Raw genomic sequence first — 24,159 nt, 5'->3', positions numbered from 1 at the left:
GCCTTTCAATAGATTTTTATCCCATAAATGCAACAGGTGGGTGATTAACTTTTATTTTGTCCCATTATCTACAGTGCTGGGGAGTAGTTACAGGCAATTTAATTGTAATCAATTACAATTACTGAGGAAAAATGTTATCCTATCACATTTCTAATCAAAATATTGGTGATTACAAAAAGGTTACATCTGAATATATAATATTTTCTGTCAAAAAAGTTTAGAAAGTTTAGATGTAGAATATAGCCTAATATTCTTTATGTTGCTTTGCATCTTTTTCACCATGCAGGAGTGTCTTCCTTTGGCATAGCCTTTTTCTGGACTTTCTGTCTTTCTAGCTTTATTATCCGGTTTAAAACATGTAACACAGAAGTTTAAGTAGGCTATACACACACACACACACACACACACACACACATACATATAGTATTTTAAATTTTTATTGTGTTCGAAATGTTCAATTTACACCTTCTGCAACCCAACCCTCAAGGGGTGGCTATTCACATTACTTAATTGTTCCATATCATCACGCTATTATTAGGGGATTTTAATACAGAGTGGTAACCACTGTATGTGAATGCATGAATGGCATGAATTTCAAATGAACTGTAAATTGCAACTTCTGTGCTTTCATTACCTGCTGTGAAACAACATGACCCTCATCTATTTAAAATTAACATTAGTTAATTTCGGTCAAAGTAACTTATTACTTTCAAATGAAGGTAACTTGTAATATGTGATACATTCAATTTTGAGAGTAACTTGCCCAACACTTATACTGTCTGAGCAAAATATAGGAAATAGGCTTTGTTGATTTAAACTACTGAAATGATCCCTGACATTTTAAATAAAAAGACGGCAGGCAGGAGAGGGTTTTTTTCTATTTATTTCACTGAATAAACAAAAACCAAGACAACAGTTTTCACCAAAAGTTGTTGAATTTCAGTCAAGACTTAAATATCTGTTTCACACATTCATATCAAAATCAGAGGCTTTAACATGTTTTAACCACTCAACAGTTTCACTTGTCTCATACAGGCTTTAGTCATTAAATGAGCAACATTGGTTAAAAAAAAATGGGAGAAAAAAAATCAGCAAATCATTCACAGTCAAAATGTGCACACACACATGCATTTGCAATTCTAGGTGTGTCATAGAATCTGTAAGTCTGTACCACTGAAACATAAAATCACAAAATGCTTGTAATAACCTGTAATAACCACAATATTAACCAGATAATGTTGGGACAATATAGATACATTTTTAATTTATTTTGAGTTATGTCTGGTGACAAAATGATAAAATTCAGAATATATAATTCTTCTTCATATATTATCTTCAAAAGCAATCACTCCATGGTTTAGTTTAAAACACCGCTTTCACTGCAGAGTTTAAATCCTCCATCCAGTACCTATCTAAACATATACTCTCACCTCAACATCCACATGATGGTAATATATTCAAATATTCATTAAAGTAGTAAACATACAAAACAAACTACCAGTCCTATGTAAAACAAATGACAGATGCATTTATAACAGACGTCAATGTTATTTTGGATGAAAGGGGAATGTAAGAAATTCACTTCTAGAACATAATAGGCTACTTAAGGAATGTTAACAAATCAAACATGTGAAATAATATTAACATCTGACAATTAGGTCCCTACTCCCCAAAACAGAACCAGCTGTAAGTTTTTATGCATGTGAACGGGTGTAGCAGATGTTGAGAGCTGAACTACATGTTTGATTCACTGTGAGCTCGTTTGTCATTTTCAAAATCACTATCCTGGGAGATGAGCTTGTAGGGTTTCTTCCTCTCCCTCTCCTCCAGCACAGAGTTTCCCATTTCCACGTCTTTGCAGCGGAGCTCGTGTCGAGACAGGAACTCCACGATGCCGGCTCCGATTGAGTCCCCCAAAACATTGGTTGTGGTACGCAGACGGTCCCTACACCCCAGCATAAACAAAGAGGGAAAAGTAGGAAAACATGTTGGGTACACTATAATTGAGGACAGCATTATTATTATTTTTTTTATGTCTTTGTGCCGGTGATAGCCGTGGTCGGAGGCATCATGTTTTCAGGTTGTCTGTCCATCCAATCTATTCTCAAGAACACTAAATAGCAAGCACGCCTTGAGGGATTTTTTTTTCTTTTCAAATTTGGCCCAACTGTCTATTTGGACTCAACAATGAACTGATTAAATTTTTGTTGTTTTGTAGGTCAAAGGTCAAGGTCACTGTGACTTTGTCTTATTCTCGTGAATGCCATATCTCATGAACAGCCTTAGGGAACTTCTTCACATTTGGTACACATGTTTACCTGGACTCAGCAATGAAATGATCAGAATTTGGTGGTCACAGGTCACTGTGATCTTGCGTCCATCTCATTCTCATGAACACAATATCTCAAAAACGCCTTGAGGGAATTTTGTCAAATTCGGCGCAAACATCCCCTTGGACTCAAGAATTAAGTGACTAGTATTTGGTGTTCAAAGGTCAAAGGTCACTGTGACTTCACAAGACATATTTTTGGCCAAAGAATTTATGCATGCCAATTGTGACAAACTCTCAAAAAAAAAGGAGATAATAATTGGATAAAATGGTGACATTTTATATCCAAAAAGGTCATAGGTCAATTTCACTGTGACATGACAATATCACAATATTCTGCTCAAATCACTTTTCTAGCCTCTATTTACTGTCATATCTCAGAACCAGAAGGGGAGACGTGGTCAGATACTGAACTGGTGACACTGATCTGGAAACTGTGCTGACTGCAAAGATCTTCTGTGCTGCTGGGGAGAAGATGTGTGTGAAGCATCAATGTTTCCACAGACATGGATGTAAACTGTAAGTGTGACTTGACTGGTGCACAGAGGCATACAACCATGAGGCAGTAATTCTATTTTTTTCAGTTTAGTTGTGTGCAACTGAGATGAGGTAAAATACTCACAAAACTAAACAATTTTGTCAGTAGTGAATCTTTTACTGCATTTCAAATTTTAAATTCAGGACTTCAGAGTTTTAATGTGAGTGATAACTGCTTTGTATTATTTCTACCTTAACATCTGAAGTATTTTTATGTGATTGTGACATTTTTCTGACAGCATCAGTAACTTTGGATATGAACAAAAGAGTGCAACTATGAATGTTTTTGAGGACAAACTGCCTATAAATGTGCCCCGTTATCCACATACTCAAATGATATCACATCTCCCCACTCTCTATGATCACCCAGCCAAGAAATAGTTCTCTAATAGTTGGAGAAAAAAGTCTAACTATTTGCAGTGAGAAATTCCTAGGTAGAAAAAACCCCCGAGCAGGCTGATTTCATAACTTGTTATGGCTGAAGTGAAGCTAAGCTTAAACAAATAGCCTGACTGGACGAGGCTAATCTGGAGGGAAGTTTATATGGTAATTTAGGCCAGACTTATTTAATCCTCCTTCATGAAACATAATTTTCTAAAATAAGCCTGATTCAGTCTGGTTATAAAACACACTTCAGCTTTAGAACATACAGGCTCTTATTCATTAAACACTGTACTTTCTTCTGTTCAGTGTGAGCAGGGCCTGTCTCTATGCAGGAAGGTTTGACAGACATTCATATTTGGTCCATCCTAGTTAAAGGAGAGAAGGGTTTTTCTTATTACCCCAGTTAGCGGAGTACTTTCTGGGAAGGGTATTCTAATTGAAATGATTAATTTGGGAAACCTAATTATGTTTCTATGTTAAAACCCATCGCAAAAAAATATTCAATACAATAAAGAAGATGTAGAACGAGACTCCAGGGAGTGAGGGGAAGTGTGTCACTAGGTTGTAGTAGATACAGATCTGCTTTTGACCTTTAAGATGACACAGATGATTCATGCAGGGCTGTAAAGTTACAGTACTTTACAGAGCAGCATGTCACACACAGACACACGTGTGTTTGAATGGAGGTTGGATTATTGTTGACATGTTCATGATCCAGGAAGCTACTTACAGAAACCAATCAACCGCAATGATGAGAGTGATGTCATCAGTAGGAAGTCCGACAGAGGTCAGTACAATAACCATGGTGACCAGGCCTGCCTGAGGGATGCCAGCAGCTCCAATACTGGCTGCAGTTGCTGTGATACTTGATTAAAGAGAAGCATACACAGATCAAACAATGTTACTGCCGGGATTTTTCTTACTGATAACAGTATAAGCTATACATAAGCTATTCTCTTTTGTTAATTTGTACCTGATGGTAATGATCTGACCAAAGTTCATCTCCATATTGTTGACCTGGGCAATGAAGATGGCTGCCAGTGCCTCATATAGAGCTGTTCCGTCCATGTTGATGGTGGCTCCCACAGGCAGCACGAAGCGGGTGATCCGCTTGTCAATCTTGTTGTTCTCCTCCAGACATTTAAATGTGACAGGGAGGGTGGCTGAGCTGAGAAATGAAAGAATGAAAACAGGTTAAAAAAAATCATCTCTATAAACAGGTATCTGCATATAAATGTAGAATCTGTAGGCAAAAGGACAGGGTTTGGGTATTGTAAGTGTTCTGCTTTCTAGTCCATTTGTAGACCGAGAAGCATCATGTTTGGATGACCTTTGGTTGGTTGGTAACGTGGAGAGCCCATTGGCTGTCTTCTGATGACAATTAAGATTTTTATTGGCTTTTTTTGGTGATCTGTTTATAGTTATTAGCCAAAACTCTATTCTCACCACTCAAGTTGCTAACCAGACTATAAACAATGACTGGTGCACAGTAGAGGAAGTTTTGACCTAGATATCTGTCATCCAGAGATCCTCTGGCTACACTGGAACCCCCAGAATATTGGCCATTGCACCCCAGAGGCTAAATCATTGTCAGACCAATAGCCGATGGGCTCTGAGATTGGTTAAGAAACAGTTCACAGAAAAAGCCTTAGATATTGGGAAGCATGCTTCAGAGGTGGAAATTATGAATCACTATGTTTTGATTGGCTGGTTAAGTTCAATCCTAAAGGTTTGTAGTCAGTGACTTTTTAATTTCACTTTTGTTCAAAGCTAAGCAATTGAATCTTACTCAAATGCACTTCAACATGTACAGCAAGGAATCATATCACAGTCTAGAGAATCACCACATGAACAAATGTATTTTTGATATCAAATCTCTAAACTGAATGGACTGAATCAGGATTGTCACTGACCGAATCTGCGGCTTTTAGCAGTGGAGCTCCTCGCTGGTGACTGAGAGCACTGTTGTCTGTAAAGTCATGTACAGTACTCAGCAGTACTGTACATGACGGCTCGGTGACCATCTAATGTGCAGCAGAGTTATAACCTCATCATCGTTTCTGTAGCTTTGAAGGCCTTTCACTGAGCAGGAAGTAATGTAATGTGCATCATAGCTGAGCTGCAAGCAGTGCTTTCAGCCATTGATAATAATTCAGTAGAGTCAGTTCTGTTTAACGATTAAGGGGGGAATTCACAAAAAGATTTTGCAAATAAGACAGAAAGAAACCATGTAGTTCTCAAAGCACCTGCAAAAGGTTCAATACACGTTAAATACACCCCTTATTGTACTGCCGAGTAAATAATGTCTAAGTGCTCCTGTGCAATTTGCATGTATTTAAATGAGGTAATATGCATATATTTACCATAAAATTGGCCCCTTTCTATGCTATGAGCAAATGTCTATGCTATGATCACTGCAAAAATAGTTCAATTCACAAAGGTCAGTACTAATAGCCACATGCCATTTTAGTGAAATTATTAGCATCAGAGAGTTGGTGGTAACTGACAGCATTATAAGGGGTGTCCCACCCAGATTTTCCAGTGATCATGGCAGCAGTGATTGTAGCTAGGCGAAGGCATCAGCATGCCAGGCATGCCTCTGCACCTTGTCTTCAAGATCTGTAGCTGGCAGTCTGAAAATGTCAGCTTTATTTTGCACTTTGTCATTGTTCTACCTGCTGATTTCTTTGCCTAATGTGTGTTTGCGCTGTAATATCATTAGAGCTATATCTTTTGTGAGTCAGAGCATAAGATGGGGCAGATAATGGTTGCAAGTTACCCTTTTTTTTAAGATAGTTTTATGGGCATTTTTGCCTTTAATTGATAGGATAGTGAAGTGTGAAAGGAGGAGAGAGAGAGAAATTGATAGGATAGTGAAGTGTGAAAGGAGGAGAGAGAGAGAGAGGGAGAGACATGCAGCAAAGGGCCACAGGCTGGAGTCGAACCCGGGCCGCTGCAGCAACAGCNCATTTTTGCCTTTAATTGATAGGATAGTGAAGTGTGAAAGGAGGAGAGAGAGAGAGGGAGAGACATGCAGCAAAGGGCCACAGGCTGGAGTCGAACCCGGGCCGCTGCAGCAACAGCCTTGTACATGGGGCCTGCTCTACCACTAAGCCACCGACGCCCCGCAAGTTATGCATTATTAAGTGCACAATTCAGCAGCTGCAATCCATTCTTTTTGAATTAATCCGTTAGTCTTAAAGATTTGCTTGTACTGAACACCTCTAATATAGTTCACATCAAACTCACATTCAGATGAGAAGAAAAATTTGTTTCTTGTCTGGCACATGTGAAGCTCAACTTAATTAAAACTGCTTCCAGCAACTGCAAAGCTGTAAGATATACTGTATGTATGTATGTGTTGCCAGGTTTGCTGAAAACCCAGGGTAAGGGAGTAAGATTAACTGATACATAAGCTACCTGAAAACCACTACATGATTTGGCTATATAAATACAAAACCAAAATTCTGCAAGAATCTTGAAAAAATTGATCTGACTGACAAAAACTAATCTTTTAAAGTAACTCTTTCTCTCTCTGTCTTCCCTAACGTGTGTGTGGCTCTCCCCTAACTATATTCCTTATTTGGATACCTGCTTCAACACGGCTCTCAACTTTTCAACTAGGTTTAGTATCAGTGAAGTCAGTGCATTTTATAAGTAGGTCTTCAGTGACATTACCCACCTCAGGGTTCAGGGTTACCCTTTCTCAACCCAAAGAACGTTCAAGGAACAGGAAGTTTTTAAAAGTTCATAATAATCAAAATTCATAGCTTTAAAGCATTTTAGAATGAAAGCCAAGTCAATAATCCTGATCAGTGATAATAAATATGCCATACTTTCCAACCTTCAGAATTAATAACCTAAATGATGTTGATTAATCACCCTGAACTCACTTTAAAAGTTGAAACTGGCAAAGTGTGAAATCAGTAGTCATCAGTAGTCTCAAATGAGATGAATTTGCAAACATGAATAAGTTTCTTAATATGCGAAATTTAGTTTATATTTTACTTTATTTTATAACATGATAATCCTGATTTTGATGCCATTTTGCCAACTAGGCAGCGTAAAGCTGTGCTTATGTGTACATCAAACTTGTTGTTTTGATGAATTATTCGACACAGTTTCTTCTGCACATCAGCAGGCATGTTGGAAGCTTACACTTTACAAACAGTTCATACAGCTCCACAAAAAATTGTGAATCACTTAAAACTTCTCGCTCTATAAGTCTTAAGATGAGCAACATGTTGTGATAAAACATTTTTGGGATTCAAAAATAAAGTTTAAAAATAATTCCCATCCCAAATCCCAGACAACAGTAAGTGTCCTCTGAGGAAAAATCTCTCAGCAGGATTCACAAACTGTCTGTGGCCCAATCTAAATGTCCATCCGAGGCCTAAACCCTGAACCTTAAACTCTCAATTTAACTAACATCACATGGTACGCTAAGTGCATAAGTGTGAAAGGCTGCAAGATCTCAAAATGATACAAACAGGAATGGGATAGCACTTTGTCTTTGGACTGTGGGAGGAAACCAGAGAACCCAGAGAAAACCCATGCTGACACAGGGAGAGCAAGTAAACTGCACAGAAGGGCTCCCTCACCCAGGGGTTTTGAACCCCCCACCCCAGGTTCTAACCAGAATCATTAAGAACAATTTTAAAAACTGGTATACATATATATATACATATATATGTATATATATATATATATATACTGCTATATATATATGAACTAGTTGCATAATATAGCCTATGCTTGCATTTATTATGGACCTTATGGATCTTAAATCCTTAGTGTTTATGTTTGGTCTCTGTATAAATTAACCAGTGCATGCAATATGCCAGGCTGAACACTACTGTACACCCATGTCCTTGCATAACCTGCATAACATTGCATAGCATTTTTTTTTTAATGCTTCTGGGCTTCCCCTGGTAACCCTGTGTTTTAACATCACAACACTAAGAACTGTGGGTCATTCCCTCAGGCAAAGTCCACAGAAATGTGAACTTATGGAGAGGGTGCATAAAGGGCTCAAAATGTCTGTTAGAGAGCCTTCATGCACATTACAATTTGACAGTGGGGCAGCCCTAAACCCTCACACTCTGTGCTCAAGTATGCCACAGATGCAGCAAGGGGAGCCTGGCCACAAAATTACCAAAAGTGCATTTGGCACACTCCCAACACACTTGGCAGAGCACACCTGACTGTGGCCATGCCACTGCTGTGTCCTCTTGTACAGCAACTAACCACTGACGTGTGGAGGTAAAGAGATAAAAACAAACGCTGTGCAGACAAAGCACTGAGTCACAAAGTGCGTTATAGTAGTAAAAAAAAATTCCATTCCATTTCTGAAACAACAGATCTCAGTTTACTAATATTTCTCAAGTGAAAAAAAAACAGATTTGGTCAGGTGCTTCACATGATAATAATAATAATAATAATAACAATAATAATACATTTTATTTAAAGGTGCCTTTCAAGGCACTCAAGGTCACCTTACAGAACAAGTAAAAGACAATTCAATTTAAAAGGGCTAAAAGACACATCAAACATCAACACAGTAAAATGTGAAATGTGCAGAGCAACGGCAATTAAATAGAATAGGCCTGTTTAAAAAGGTGGGTTTTCAGGCGGGATTTGAAAATGGATAATGAGTCAATGTTCCTGATGTCAGGAAGGAGGGAGTTCCAGAGGCGGGGGGCAGAGCAGCTGAAGGCTCTGGACCCCATGGTGGACAGATGGGCAGAGGGCACAATGAGGCTCATGGAAGAGGCCGACCTGAGTGTCTGGGAGGGAGTGTTGATGTGGAGGTGGTCAGAGAGGTATGGGGGAGCGAGGTTATGGATGGCCTTGAAAGTGAGGAGCAGAATTTTAAAGTCCATGCGGTATTTGACATAGGTATCAAATGATGTAGACTGATCAAATATAGCCCTTAAATTACGCAGGTTTGAGTGAGCAGCAGAGGAAGGAGGCCTTATACTTTGTATAATGAGGGGGACAGCCTTTTCTGGAGCAACAACCAGAACCTCTGTCTAATCAGCAAACATTTTTTAGCAGTTGCTGTTTCACAATTACTTCTAGCAAGCAGGTTTGATGTAGTTCAGAGAACTAATATAGCTACTTCCACCTGCTCCCAGTTTTTGTACTAATAACTAGCTGCGGGTTTGGCCATAAACAAGCGTAGTTCCCAAAAAGCTGTTTGATTTAGGGAATAGTTGGGATTCATTTGTTGAAGTGTGATAGCGTTGTACACGACTCACCTGGAGGAGGTCCCCAGGGCTGTGACCAGAGCTTGCAGGAGCCCAGCGATGAAGATAAAGGGATTTTGCCGAGTGATGACAAAATACAGAGTTGGAAGAATAAGAACTCCATGGATCAGTAAGCCAATGATAACTGTGATGGTATACATGCCCAACTGGCCGCCCATCTGTGTCAGATCATCCATCTCCACGATCTTCCCTGCAATCAGGAACAGAATACCAATAGGAGCATACCTGGGGGGAGGAGAGGAACAGCGAGTTATTAAAGATAAGTGTGATGGTTAACATTTGCTCATCAGGAAACACCGCTCACTAAAAGTGCAGTCTTACCACATGATGATGGCAACCAGGCGCATGATAGCTTCATTGAGGCTGTCGAAGAAATCCCTCAGGAGCTGGCCCTGCTCCTTCATGTTGCCAATTATCAGACCAAAGCACATGGAAAAGACCACCAGCCCAAGGGCATTGACCCCATTCACCTGACCCGGGACTGGGACCACTTCCTCCCGGGTGATCTCCATGACCTCCTGGGTACCATTGGTGGAGTTGAAGAGGGTGTCATTCACTGTCACTGTCACATGGACTGCTCGCTTTCCATATTTGGTTTTGAACTGGAGAATGAGAGGAGTAAAGGATGGCGGTTATATCACTGGAGTTTGATAGAGGGGAAATAAAACACTGCACTGAGGCAACCTTGAGAATCAGGTGATTATGCTTAAATTACTGTTTCATGTCCTCCTGGCTCACCCTTGGGGACCAGGAAAAAAGGTTTTCCCGTAGTTTTAATGGCTCCTTGAACATGTCTCTAGTTGCACTGCCAGGTCAAAACATTTCTCTGACCAAGACTTTAGTCTATTAACAGATACAATAATTTTTCTTAAAACAGTTTTTTGGATTTTCATAAACTTTGCCCCTGTTTTTCATGGTTCCCAGAGGATGAATCCATATCTTATTAGTGACCTAATTATCCTCCCTTTAGCACCACTCCCAGGTCAACTACGCCTTTGTTCATACTAGATTTAAAACTTGCCAGATTACAAAAATTTTTGTGGATATGTATGGTCTCCAGAGGATATATCCTCTGAAAATCATTCATCTGTGGCATTAGATCATGAGGTTATTGAAATATTCTTGAACCAATTTTTGTTACTGAGACTGATACAGGGTCACTGTTATAATCCAGTTACGGTCTTATTCATTTAATAGGGTCTGAATATGGTGTATTATGAAAAAAAAGCCCAGCTCATATGCCGAATCATTTTTATGGTGACGCTACATCAAACATGTTAACTCATTTGTGAGCACAAATGATGCTTGAGCCCAGCTACCTCTATATGTTCTCTTTTGTATGTATAGTTTTGCAGTTAAATTAGTGCAATACTCGCTGTTTTCTTTGAGATTACTTAGTGATCACTGATCATATACAAACGTTTGACTCTCTTTATTTAGCACCAAGAATGACGGCCAGAGGGAAACTTATCAGAATCACTAATCAGTGTTCTTATATCAGCAAATGGATCAAATGACTATGTATATTGATAAAGGGGTCACTTGTTGTCAGAAACTTTGCAGGTTGCTTAGCTCAATCGAAGGGTTTTGTCTATTCTTGATAATTTTGTCTCTGGTAAACCCACTGTGCACTACCTGCTCAGCACCAAACAGCAGACAGAGACTGTCAGAGACTAGCTGGTAAACACAGTGGAACATTTAGTAGAGAAAGAGAAGTTGGTGGAGCCCAAGCGGCAACTTTCAGAGCTGACATAATGAAGCCAACATGGAAGTGCCAAAAACTGCAGTTCCTTGAATGGCCACTTGAGGCTGGCTCCAGAGGCCAGTCAATCCCCATAGACCCCTGCATTAAAATGCCCAGCTTTACAGCAGAAATACACGTTTACAGCCTGGTACTAAAATGGTTTTGGTCTCTTTAGCTAGGAAGACAAAAAAAGAGCTATGGAAACCTATACATTGGCTTTGGGTTCAAGTTGGGATCAGGCTGAAAAATGTTTTGAACTGTCAGGCCTTAGCTGGGCTGGGGCCTACATGAATCAGGTGGGTTCAGTCTAGGGCCAAAAGTGTCAGGCCCATTGAAGTATTCAACCCTTGGCCTCGTCACCATCCTATCTGTTATTTTGTGGGGTAAAATTAACACTTCAGGGGCTGCTTATCACCAGATTACCTGTTTTAAGCCTTCATGGACACAAAGTACTACAGATTTGATGATTATTCATAGTAAAGCTCACCTGCTGTGTGCAGGCTTGGACCAAGTTTGGTGGAAACATATTTCTGAAATGAGAAATAACACAGTGATTAAGAGATGATGGCTGGTTCCACTCGAGCCCTGTGAATATAATTGTTCTTATATACAGGCTACCTGATCAGATCTAAGAAGGCATCAGCAGGACTGACTTGCTCTATCTTCTGCTGCTTTCCAAACTCATCTTTGGATCCTTTTCCTGGGTGGATGATGAGGACGATTATGATACCAATGAAGACTGCAATGAAGGTCGTGGTCATGTAGTAAATCACGGCTCTCATGCCCATCTTTCCTGAGGCTTTGCTGTCCAAAGCTGCCATTCCTAATGGGCAGAGGGTGGAAACACAGTTGATATCTGAGTAAAACACTTAACAAATATTCTTTACAAACAAGAGTCCAGTCAGTTTTCTGACCAGCATGTTTAGTCATAATCAGTAAGCGAATTATGAATTCATTATGTAACATTGGGTCAGGTGGTTGTTTCCACATATTCTATTGCTATCTTGAAATGAACACTTTGGAGTGGATTATGCTTCCAAACAATGGCAGTTGTCAAGAAAGAGCGTTCACAAATTGTTGGTGAAGATTTTGCTGGTTATGACGTAAATGAAGGTTAATGTAAGTTATGATATTAGATACTGAAGCAAAATTTGTTGTGTTGCACTATAGTGCCCTTTGAAGAACTATACTGCACTGCAAGGGATGAGGAAAGAGCATGCAGGTGGTGTGAGATGCTACACAAGAAGGATTTTCAACCTGGTAGTAGTTAGTCACTTACTCCCCTAGCCAACTGGAAAGACGGAAGTTATTCACAGATACCATGTTAAAAAAAACCCCAAAATCCTCTCTCTTGAAGACCTGGTAGGAGGTCTCACTCATTCCAGATCTTGTCTAATTTTTTAACATATTACATAGACAATAATGAAAAATGCTACTGCCACCTCAGTTGATCAACTGTTCACATCTAACTGACTGTTAAATATCTTCCACACAGGCCTGATGGATAATATGGGGAAGAGTGGAACGTGTATTTCAAGTGTCTAGGGCTCTGGATGTTTGCAAAGCCAATGGTAGGTGACTTGCAGTTTCCAAGATCTGGATGGACAATGTGTGGTCAAAAGTTCTTTGAAACAATGTGAAAAATGTAACGACAGAATAAACTACGATTCCCAAGATGCATTTCAATAGAAACAGCAGATCAGTAAATCAACCCAAATGAACTGAACCCAAATATTTTGTAGAAATCCGATACTTTAACATAATCTGCAGCTTTATTAGTTCACTTACTAATTCTGGGTCAATTTTCGATACATTTAGCTACTACACTGCAGTGTTTTATTCATGAATTTATTCCCGAATTATAAAGTGTCATGAAAGGCTCTGAGTCCCACCTCACACTGGATTTTTCTCTTTAACAACTAAACAGAGACTAACAATCTGACAATCCCCACAAGAAGTGAGATATAAGCAAGATGTGGGGGGTGTGAAAGCCCCTGGGGAGCTGAGAGGACAGTGGCTGGCTAATCCGGCCTTCCCCAGGCAGACAGCAGAATTTTACTGAACCAAAATTCATGTCGGCTCCATGGGAATAAATCAACAGTTTTGTACTGATACAATGATTTCATTTCCCCACCCACTGTTGCAAGTGAGGGGAATCTACCTGTGGTGAAACAGACAAGCTCAGAGACAGACTGGGAGGGAGAATGGTTGGAGGGCCTGCTCTCACAGAAGAACACAGGTTAAAATACAAAGGCTGTTATCTACTATATATGCCCTCAAGTATCCAAACCCATCTCCATCAATATGTCTTTTATTTTTTCTTTTGTGAAATAATCAGTAGAAATCTATAACAATGTTAATTTTACATAAACTATTTAAAAATCCATTTAATGAATTATTTCTTATCTTACTTGGTATTTTTCTCATACACAGATTTGCTGTGATGATTGGTTATATGTATGTTGTTGTTGTTGTCCAATGCCAAGTCTGTATTTGATGAAGCGATGATACTATAAAATATACTATAGCTGAGGGCTAAGGGCCCATCATAATAGTGTGCACTGGGGCCCATTCTAACTACCATATACCACTGACTTCATGAGTTCAAAACACACGTACAGCAGGATGTTTTGTGTTTTAAACAACTTTCTGTACAGATTATGCTTCACCAAATGTGACAAAAATAGACTTGAAGCATAAAAGAAATGAATGTCTCACGGAGTCAGTTTGGACTGATGCATGTAGTAAAATGCAAGTGTATCTGTTCCATCAGACACACGGATGTGACGGATGTCAAAAGCACTTCTAAAAACGTTTGAGGGGTATTGCAGTATTTGGAGCCAAATGTCACTTGTACCTCGAATACTGAAACGGAGCATTTAAAGTCAGTACTGATGACTAAATGACCAAAGCTGTCATATTACCGGAAATGCATTAAGGAGAATAACCAATAAACTGTAACTTTGAAGTCTTTCTGTTTTTCTAATTGTTGGTGGAAGCTCAAAAACATTTCACTTCCTCCTGTGTTTTCTCAGACTCAGTGGCAGAGGGCACTGCCTTGAAAAATCCAAGGTCCTCTGCTGTAAACCAAGCAACCTGGTGCAATTGGAGGCCACAAGGATGAAGACCTTCTGTAAATGATTTGAACCAAGTCTTCTCTGGACCTAAATCAGTGGGAATCTCTTCATCACCATGCTGGGGGGTGAGGCTGGCCTCCTCAGTGATTATTGTGACCTCCCTGTGAACCACCTCTACTGACCTGTCACTCTCTCCCAGCCCAGTTTTTCCATTTGATTACACCTATCTGAGACATTTCACAGTTGGACAAATTAAGTTACCATAGCTCCAGTTTGTGACTCTAAGGTAATGATTATACATGAAAGTCACAGAGCTAGGAATCTAATTTTCTGAGTGAGAAATATCCAGGGACCTTTAGAAGATACATTCAGAATCCTCAGAGACTCCTCTGGAGACAATCTGGATGGGAAAAAAATATTTTATGTGTTGCACGATAAAAGGATTTCTAATCTGTTTCCCAAGTTGCAACTGATATACAGTGGCATGCAAAAGTTTGGGCACCCCCGGTCAAAATTTTGTTTACTGTGAGTAGTTAATTAAGTAGAAGATTAACTGATTCCCAAATGGCATGAAGTTAAAGATGACACATTTTGTCAATAATTTCAGCAAGATTACTTTTTATTTCATTCTTTTCCTGTTTCAAAGTAACAAAAAAGGAAACGGGCCGAAAGCAAAAGTCTGGGCACCCTGCATTGTCAGTGCTCAGTAGCGCCCCCCTTGGCAAGTATCACAGCTTCTAAACACTTTTTGTTTTGGGGGATTTTCACTCATTCTTCCTGCAGAAGGCTTCTAGTTCTGTGAGATTCTTGGGTTGTCCTGCATGCACTGCTCTTTTAAGATCTATCCACAGATTTTTAATGATATTTAGGTCAGGGGACTGGAGGGCCATGGCAAAACCTTCAGCTTGTTCCTCTTGAGGTAGTCCATTGTGGATTTTGAGGTGTGTTTAGAATCATTGTCCTGTAGAAGCCATCATCCCTTCAACTTTAGCTTTTTTACAGATGGTGTGATGTTTGCTCCCAAAATTTGCTGGAATTTAACTGAATCCATTCTTCCCTCTACCTGTGAAATGTTCCTTCTGCCACCGGCTGCAACACAAGCCCAAAGCATGATCGATTCATCCCTCTGTTTAACAGTTGGACAGGTGTTCTTTAATGAAAGTCTGCACTGTTTTTCTCCAAACATATCTTTCTATTGAAAGTTCTATTTTAACCCAATGAGTCAACAGACCTTTGCAAACATCTGATGCTGAATTTTGTAGTGAAGGCAGAGGAAAGGTTTTCTTTTGATGACTCTTCCACAGAGCTCATAGTTGCACAGGTGTCGCTGCACATTAAAATAGTTCACCACCATTCCAGAGTCTGCTAAATCTTTCTGCTGGTCTTTTGTAGTCAAACAGGGGTTTTGATTTGCCTTTCTAAGAATCCAACAAGCAGCTCTCTGAGAACGTTTTCTTGGTCTTCCAGACCTCAACTTGACCTCCACAGTTCCTGTTAACTATCTAGCTACCTGGATTAGGAAATACAATCACAACTATACAGATGATATTAGTCCAAGTGGCCTCCATTTAACAAGTTTAGACTCATTTTCTATTCACTAGTCATTTCTGGTATCAGATATTGGCACTAAACCCTTGCGTGAACAGCCTAACAAAAAAAGATCTGATCTCATAAATAAATTACAGTGTTTACCAATCACACTAACATAGAAGACTACTAAAGAGAAACTCAATCAAAACTCTGAGAATATGAAACAAAATGAATTTTAATGAATCCTACATCCACTAGCAGATCAGTTGTATGTATGACATCATGTGTGAAAGTGTTGTACCTGTTATTAGACTGGAGATCAGTAAGGGGAGAACAAGCATCTGAAGCATTCTCATTAACAGCTCTCCAGGGAAAGAGAAGTACTTCACTTCTCGGTAGGTCATCTTATAAGGGCGGAGTGCGAATCCCAGAACAATACCTGCAGAGAGGATGACAGCAAGGGCCTGTGCATTTAATATGTCTGTCTCTCCATTTCATTGACAAATCAGAGTCTTGTAAATGCAATGGAGACACAGCCTGTATGAATTCTAAGACATTTCCATTTAGTGTGCAGAGGCATACATACCTACAATAACTGACCCAACTGTAAATAGCACAAAAGCATTCTTCTTGAAGAAAGCCTGGACATCCTCTTTGGAGATCTCCTCCACTTTCCTCTTTGCCTTCATAGTACGTATGTGAATGCCTTCTCTGATTCGCTGCATCCTGCTGTAGTAAACAAAAATATGTTCATTAGTGCAAAAAGTATGTGTAAAGACTGACCAGCAGGCTGGTGAATTCACTTCAGAGACAGGACCATAATGTAAAGCTTGGTCTACATCGGCTGATAGTCATGAAATGTTCCATTTCATGTATGACAAGTATTACAACCCTGTCTCCTAGAAGTAAGGTTAGTTTATGTTGTGGTGATAATGTCATCATTGCCTGGAATATGTTCAGAGACAACGTTACTTTGAGTTAATGACAAACTACATTTATGTACATCAAAATGAAAATGCAGGACTGTGACACCACTATCCTGACTTTGTGTTCAGACTCCTGTTTGTGGTTTAGGCAACAAAAGCACTTTGGCTAAGGTAAGGGAAAGATCGTGATTTTGGTTAAATGTTAATAAAAAGGTAATAATAAAAAATAATGTTGTGGTCATTAAAGGTGGATAGTTTATCACAACATTGCCTATTTTGGTAGAAAACAAGTTGAATTTGTTTTCAGTGAACATTTTTCCAATACATTCAGTTTAAAAACCCTAACCCTAACCCTAACCCTCCGATCTTCCCACTGGTCCTTGTCTCCTGAGTCTCATTCACCTGCTCCCCTGTTTCCACATTCCCTAATCAGCACTGCAGTAAGCCCTCTCCTGCCTTCCCCATATCCTGACCTTCTCTGTCCACCTGCTCACCTATTGCCCTCATCAGCCGTGCAGTAAATATACCAGCCCCTTTTCTCCAGTCACTTGCCAATTCTGTTACATACCATTGCATTGTAAGCCATCTGACCCTATACCCTATACCCTGTAACCTGTACCCTGAACCTTAACCTGGACCTGAACCCTTTACCCTTAAATCTGTACCAGCCTGTCTGACCTTCTGCCTGATTCACAGACTAATGACTCTTTGCCTAACCTGTTAGAATACATTTCCCTGTTTAGACTGCCTTCCTGGTTTTGACCCTTGTTTGCCTTATGATTCTGTTAGCATACATACCTCCATTTTGTCATTTAAACCTTGAACTGTACCAGTCTGCATTTGGGTCCTATCCCTGTTGTACCGCTCAAACCAGACATGACACCGTCTTTATGTTCCAATATTCATACTACCATACTATTTAATATGCCAGAAAAAGATTTAGTATGTCCTTATACATAGTATGTCAAAGGCAACATGCCAAAAATACTAGGATGTCCAGCTACATCCAGACACAACTTGCAGTATGCAAGCCAGCATGCTTTTCTGGCTATTCTGACCCAAAATCCTTTGCACAGCAAAAGATACGTCACATCCACTGAACCGCAGACAGATGACAGCTCACTGACAGCTGCTAGAACCTGCAATGACAGTGCATTCATGTGACTCGTTATCAGTCGAATAGATAATAGGAACAGGAATTTGGTAATTGAACAAAATAATCATAAAGATGAATTGCAAAGTAACAGCATCAGCGCTTTCAGGGTTGACCTCTGTTTCTGGCAAACTCAGTGAATGGTGTTTTTTTTTTTATCTCTAAGGTAACGAATATGTGAGCAAGAGGGTCAGAGTTCAGGACAGGGTTCTTGTGTGTATACTGCAGGCAAGAGAGTGTACTTTCTAAGGCCAGCTGCAGTACCTACTACGAGTATAAAGAAAAATTAAGCTATTTGAAACATAGCTTTTGTGTGGTGTGTGTGTGTGTGTGTGTGTGTGTGTGTGTGTGTGTGTGTGTGTGTGTGTGAGTGTGTTTGACTTTAGCCTCAGACTGAGTTGAGAACAGGTCATGAACAGAAGCTGTTTCTCTTCTCTTCCCTCTGACTGTCTTATTTTTGCTCCTGTGTCTGTGTGAAATAAGGAAGACTTAAATGGTTCACTCACAAAGAAACTGGTAAGGAGCCAATACATTTAATTCATTTCCTTTGAGTGAAGGACAAACATGAGACGTGTAGCTGTCTACATGACTAATTCATAGACAGAACAACTAAGAGTTTGAGCGTACCCCATCATCGTAGCTCAACAGGAAACAAAAGAGAATTTTGTACTAAAATGACCGTAACTTTGGAGGATACCAACTTTATTTTCTAACTCAGACTGAAGTCTTATATCAATTTCAGCACAACTTTTCTGTAGATGTTGTCCCCCAATCAGCTTTCACTCTGCTATAAATGCTCCTTTTCTAAAGGGTCAGTTCAGCCCAATATTTTCTCACTCATCTCTGGTGGTCTCTATTCATGGTGATAGTTTTGGTTTAATCACTAAAATTTTGAAATAGTTGCTTCAAAGATTGTCACAGTTGTGTTTTTCTTTAATGTATTTTTTTTTCTCGACGTGAGCATTACAAAGGAAATTCCATTCACCTCCATTGTATTGCACATCTAAAACTATCTGCGAGTTCTTTGATTCTTTGATATCCATGTTTTCACCTTCTTTTATCATCTTAGGTACGTTCTATTTCCTTTCTCCTTTCCATTAAGAGTCAACTAAAGCAGTGGTTTCCAAATGGTCCAGCCCAGGGTCCAGATTCCTCTTTAGTCATTTGTTCAAGGTCCACACAGTTTAATATATTCAGCATCATACTTGCATTTGGTCATGCCATCAAGTGGTTGTTGTCTCTAGTCAAGCAGTCATTTCACTGTACTTCAAAATAAAGTGGGTTATTAACAAAATTTGACACATTCACCAGTCACTTGTGGTCCATTCAGAATGGACTATTAATAATGATAATGGGCTAATTTAGACTATATAGGCTGTGTTGTCTTCATTTTAAGGCTCAAATATGTTTTGGCTCCGGGCAGATTTTTTAAAATTGTTTTTGGTCAAAAATGGCTTCTTTTTTTTTTTTTTAAATCAAAACATTTGCTGACCCCTGTCCTAACCTAGCACCCACTAAAATTAAAACAGGTAGTACCCCCATACATTTGAAAGCAGACAGAAAGAGAGCTTATTTGTGACATACCTCTTCTGTTGGGTGTTTGTTCTTCAGTTCTTAGTGCAGAGTGTCTCAGTGTTGTAGTCGGACCTGGCAGGCCTGTGGAGCAGCAGCAGAGCAGGGTAAGAAGTGTTTTACTGGAGAGCTTCTGGGAATCAGGAGAGCTGAGTGACTGGGAGATGGAACTCTAACACGGAGCAGTCGGAGTGTGTGGGGAAGAGTTCTCTCATGGACCTATTGTAATTGGAAAACAAGGGAGGGGAGACATCCAGAAGAGAGAGACAGAGAGAGGGAGGGAGGGAGAGTGAGAGGACAAATTAGAAAATGGTCCTCCCATAATAACACTGTTAGCCCTGTGGCACAGTTTCAGGTAAAGCCCAGATGTATGAAAAACTTTGTTGAGAAGAGAATTATTATGGAGTGATGAGCTAAATATCTTTCTCACCTCTCCTCTCATTACCTCCTCTCCTTCTTTCTTTTTGTTGTGTTTTGATTACTTTTTCCTCGATTTAATGGAGTTGTCACATTATACAGACACATAAAGATTTGTTTCTGGTATAAAACAATAATCAGGTTTAATTGATACACATCATCTCACTCGGGACGCGTTATAGTTCAGGGTAATTCCGTAGAGTAAATGACACACCACAATTAGCTGAAAAAAGTAGAGCTTGTGCTGTAATAAGTGACCTCACTGTATGGAAACATATTCCCTGGTGAAGCTGAATATAATTAGTGAAGAATACCCCTCAAATCAGGTCACATCGCCTTTTACAAACACTATTCCCTCACTGTCACACTAATGAATGAAACATTTCTGTAAATGTTTGTCAGTGATCCAAACAAGCTCAGAAACATATACGTGTTAGTGCTTAAAAAGTCAGTGGATTTGGTTTAGCTTTCTGTCTGCCTATTTATAACTATAATGAACGAAAATTTAAGTGCAACACTTTTTCTTTGCTCCCATTTCTCACAGGTTTAAGTCAAAGTTCTAAGACTCTTGTATGCACTCAATAAATATATATTTCTCTCAAATTTTGGTTGCCCACAAATTTGTCAAAATCTGTGTTAGTGAGCGCTTCTCCTTTTCCAAGGTAATCCATCCACACAGGTGTTGCATATCAAGATGCTGATTAAACAGCATCATTACTACACAGGTGTGCCTCAGGATGTCACAACCAAAAGACAAATCAAAGTTTGATCACACAACACAATGCCACAGATCTCACAAGCTTCTGCAGTCAGCATGCCATTGGCATGCTGACTGCAGAAACTTGTTAACTCGACCTGGTCTCACTCTGGAGTCGTTAAAAACCAGTGCTTGGTCAGTGACTTTTGGCGTCAGACACTGATGAAAAAAGCCGTCCTTTCACGTCGGCATGATACGTGGCTGGTTGCCATTATTGTTTAACGGCACCCGGTAAGATCGACTGAGATCCTGTCCAAAGATCCAAGGTGGAAATACACTCTATTTGAGGAAGACACTAGAGAACATATGTGACCATGGGCTTTTGAACGTAGTTTTATCACTTTAATACAAGTAGAACTACCATAACGTGAAACATACTTAAGTTCTACATTAAAACTGCACTTAAGGCTGCACATTACAATGGATCAAATTACTGTTTAATGTTAAATGGGTCACTCGCAAGTTTGTCTGAGACCAGCCATCCAAATAATTTGTTCTGTACGACATCTATTGCACGTCTGTCCATCCTGGAAGAGGGATCCCTCCTCAGTTGCTCTTCCTGAGGTTTCTACCGGTTTTTTTTCCCCGTTAAAGGGTTTTTTTGAGGAGTTTTTCCTTATCCGCTGTGAGGGTCCTAAGGACAGAGGGATGTCATATGCTGTAAAGCCCTGTGAGGCAAATTGTGATTTGTGATATTGGGCTTTATAAATAAAATTGATTGATTGAATTGAATTGAAATAATTTCTACATAAACCTTAAGAAACCATCTTAAGGAAGCTCATCTGCATGCTTATCTTCCTCACCAGGGTCTTGAACTGACAACAGCTCATCATTGTAACCGACTTGTGGGGTTGTGAGGCTGGTTTAATGTGCTGCCAAATTCAGGGAAGCAACATTGGAGACGTCTTATGGAAGTAAAATGAACATTCAGTTCACGGGCAACAGCTTAGGTGGACATTCCTGCAGTCAGCATGCCAATGGCACACTCTCTCAAAACTTGTGACATCAAACACAACATTCTTGTTTTAACAGGAATTTGGAAATTGTGAAAAAGATCTTCATAGAATAGAAGGTGTCCATTCTTATCTAATAACTGTTATCACTCCATGAGTCTGCCATGTTTGTGATGTGTTTGTTGTTTCACAGAATGTATCTGTGATGTGAAAAAAGTTAATGTATGCAAGCAACCAACCTGATAGTGACTGAGAAAACTGAATACTGGACTTTAGCAAGTCACCACAAACACACTCAATATGCACAATGACCTTTCTCGAAGTGTTGTATTATTGAATACAGTAAATGCAGTTGATCTCCTTCACATGTTAAAGGCCAGCAAAAAAAAGAATGATGTGTGTGTAAATATACATATACATTTTTTTTTTTTTGAAATACTTCATTAATCCCCAAGGGGAAATCCAATTTTTTCACTCTTGCTGTCAATTACACACAGGTCCGAACACATGCACAAACAGGACCTATACATGCACTAAGTGGAGAGATGTCAGAGTGAGGGGGCGCCTGACCAAGGTTGGGGTGGGTTCGGTGCCTTGCTCAAGGGCACCTCGGCAGTGGCCAGGAGGTGAGCTGACACCTCTCCAGCTACCAGTCCACACTTCATATTTGGTCTGGATGGGGACTTGAACAGGCGACCCTCCGGTTATATATATGTATAACTTGGTTACTAAGAGCTACATGTTGGGCAATGTGCCTCTTTAGCATAAGAAGCTATAATTTTGTTTCTGAATAACTTAGAAAGTTGACCTAAGGGTCTAAGTCCATGTTTGTGATGTTCAGAAATCCATATTTTGCCATAACTAAATCATGCAACCTTGTCTCATCAGCATGATTAATAGGTGTGTAATGGTAAGAATCAAACAGGAGATCCACACACTGTATTAAAAGCTTCCAGTAGTGCACAAAAACCACTGGGAGCTTTTAATACCTTAATGTGAAACTCTCTTGGTCTTTAATCCTCTCAGTAACTGTATATGCTGTTTTTAGTAGTACTGCAATTACCTTTGAGTTGTAAAATCCTTATTGTTATTATTATTATTATTATTATTATTATCATTTTCTGACCATTTCTGACTATTCTGTGGTTAATCTCTTGGTCTTGTCTGTTTGTTTTTGTTTTGTTTTGTTTCATTTTTTAATTTTCTGTTTTGTAGTTTTCTTGTTTTTTATTTTGGTTGTTGTTTCTTTTTGCCTTTAATTTTAAATTACATATTTGTTTTACTCTATGATGTATTTTTTGCTTGTATGGACCCTAGGAAGAGTAGTTGCTACCTTGGTAGTGACTAATGGGGATCCAAATGAATAGATAACTAAATAAATAAATAAGTGCTCACCACAGTGCCTGTGGGAAGAAACTGTTCTTCTGTCTGGTTGTTTTGGTGTACAGTGCTCTGTAGCACCCACCAGAGGAGAGAAGGTGGAACAGGTTGTGTGCAGGGTGTGAAGGCTTTGCAGTGATGTTACCTGTCCTGAATGGGGGGCAGCTGGCACCAGTGATTTTTTTCCGCAGTACTGACTGTCTGTGTAGTCTGTTATTGTCCTTCCTGTGGCCAATCCAAACCAGGCAGTTATGGATGTACAGAGAACAGACCGGATGGTTACAGAGTACTGGATCAGCAGCTTCTGAGACAGGTTGGACTTTAGGTCCTGGGAGATAGTGAATCCCAGAAACCTGAAGGTTTCCACAGTAACTGGTTGGGTGAAGTCAGCGCAGGTGAGGAATGTGAATGTGGACTTATCAAACCAACAGTAAAACATTTTCAGGTCGTCGCCCAGTTAGTGGGGCTCCACGGTAGGGGGGGTGGTCTCCTAGTCTGCAGGCCTTTTCAAACTGACACTGGGTCATTGGCTGAAATCCTGTTTTTCTGGTTGTACAGGAGTCTGTCCCCACTTCTGCAGCCACCTCCCTAGTCTGACAAAGCTGCTTGAGCTTAGGTGTAAACCAAAGTTTGTTGTTTGGTATGCAGAAAATTTCACTTGGCACACACGTGTCCTCACAAAAACTGATGTAAGATGTCACAGTGTCAGTGAGTTTCTCCAGGTCTGTAGCTTCAGTCTTAAAAACACTCCAATCAGAGCAGTCAAAGCTGGCCTGTAACTCCAGTTTTGCTTTGTTGGTCCATCTTTACCACAGATTTGGCAGATTTTAGTTTCTGCCTGTGAGTTGGGAGAAGATGAACTAGACACTGATCCGAGTCCTAAACCTGCCCTGGGAACACAGCGATACACGTCCTTTGATATGGTGCAGTGGTTTTATTCCTAGTGAAGCACTTAATTAGGGGCCGGGCAGCCTAAGCTGCCAGGACCCCATTGTTATCCTGCATGTTCTTCTTCTTCTTCTTCTTCTTCTTCTTCCGAGGAAATCATACTTCCCATGCGCAAAAAATCACCAAACTTTGCACAAAGGTCCAGTCCCATGCCAGATTGCCTCAGCTGCAAAAATAGGCCAA

At 39.8% G+C, this 24,159-nt stretch overlaps 1 protein-coding gene across 2 annotated transcripts; it reads right to left on the bottom strand.

The window, feature by feature from the left end:
• Positions 1-908: 908 nt before the first annotated feature.
• LOC126395353 (excitatory amino acid transporter 1-like) lies at positions 909-23,266 on the bottom strand. 2 transcript variants are annotated; one of them, XM_050052751.1, is made up of 11 exons: positions 23,174-23,266; positions 19,534-19,740; positions 16,457-16,599; positions 16,172-16,309; positions 11,882-12,086; positions 11,751-11,793; positions 9,841-10,121; positions 9,511-9,744; positions 4,224-4,418; positions 3,981-4,115; positions 909-1,945 (listed from the first exon to the last, which is right to left on the bottom strand). In XM_050052751.1, exons 3-11 carry the CDS (start codon positions 16,593-16,595, stop codon positions 1,735-1,737), a joined length of 1,581 nt encoding a protein of 526 aa, XP_049908708.1. In that variant the 5' UTR covers positions 16,596-16,599; positions 19,534-19,740; positions 23,174-23,266; the 3' UTR covers positions 909-1,734. The 2 variants fall into 2 exon arrangements, with proteins under 2 accessions (XP_049908708.1, XP_049908709.1); XM_050052752.1 differs by lacking the exons at positions 16,172-16,309; positions 16,457-16,599; positions 19,534-19,740; positions 23,174-23,266 and having other exon boundaries at positions 11,917-12,028.
• Positions 23,267-24,159: the final 893 nt, after the last annotated feature.

Source organism: Epinephelus moara, chromosome 9 (genome assembly GCF_006386435.1).
Source record: "Epinephelus moara isolate mb chromosome 9, YSFRI_EMoa_1.0, whole genome shotgun sequence".
Classification (NCBI taxonomy): Eukaryota; Metazoa; Chordata; class Actinopteri; order Perciformes; family Serranidae; genus Epinephelus; species Epinephelus moara.
The sequence above is the reverse complement of the archived record's forward strand: the minus strand, read 5'-3'. Positions and strand labels throughout refer to the sequence as shown.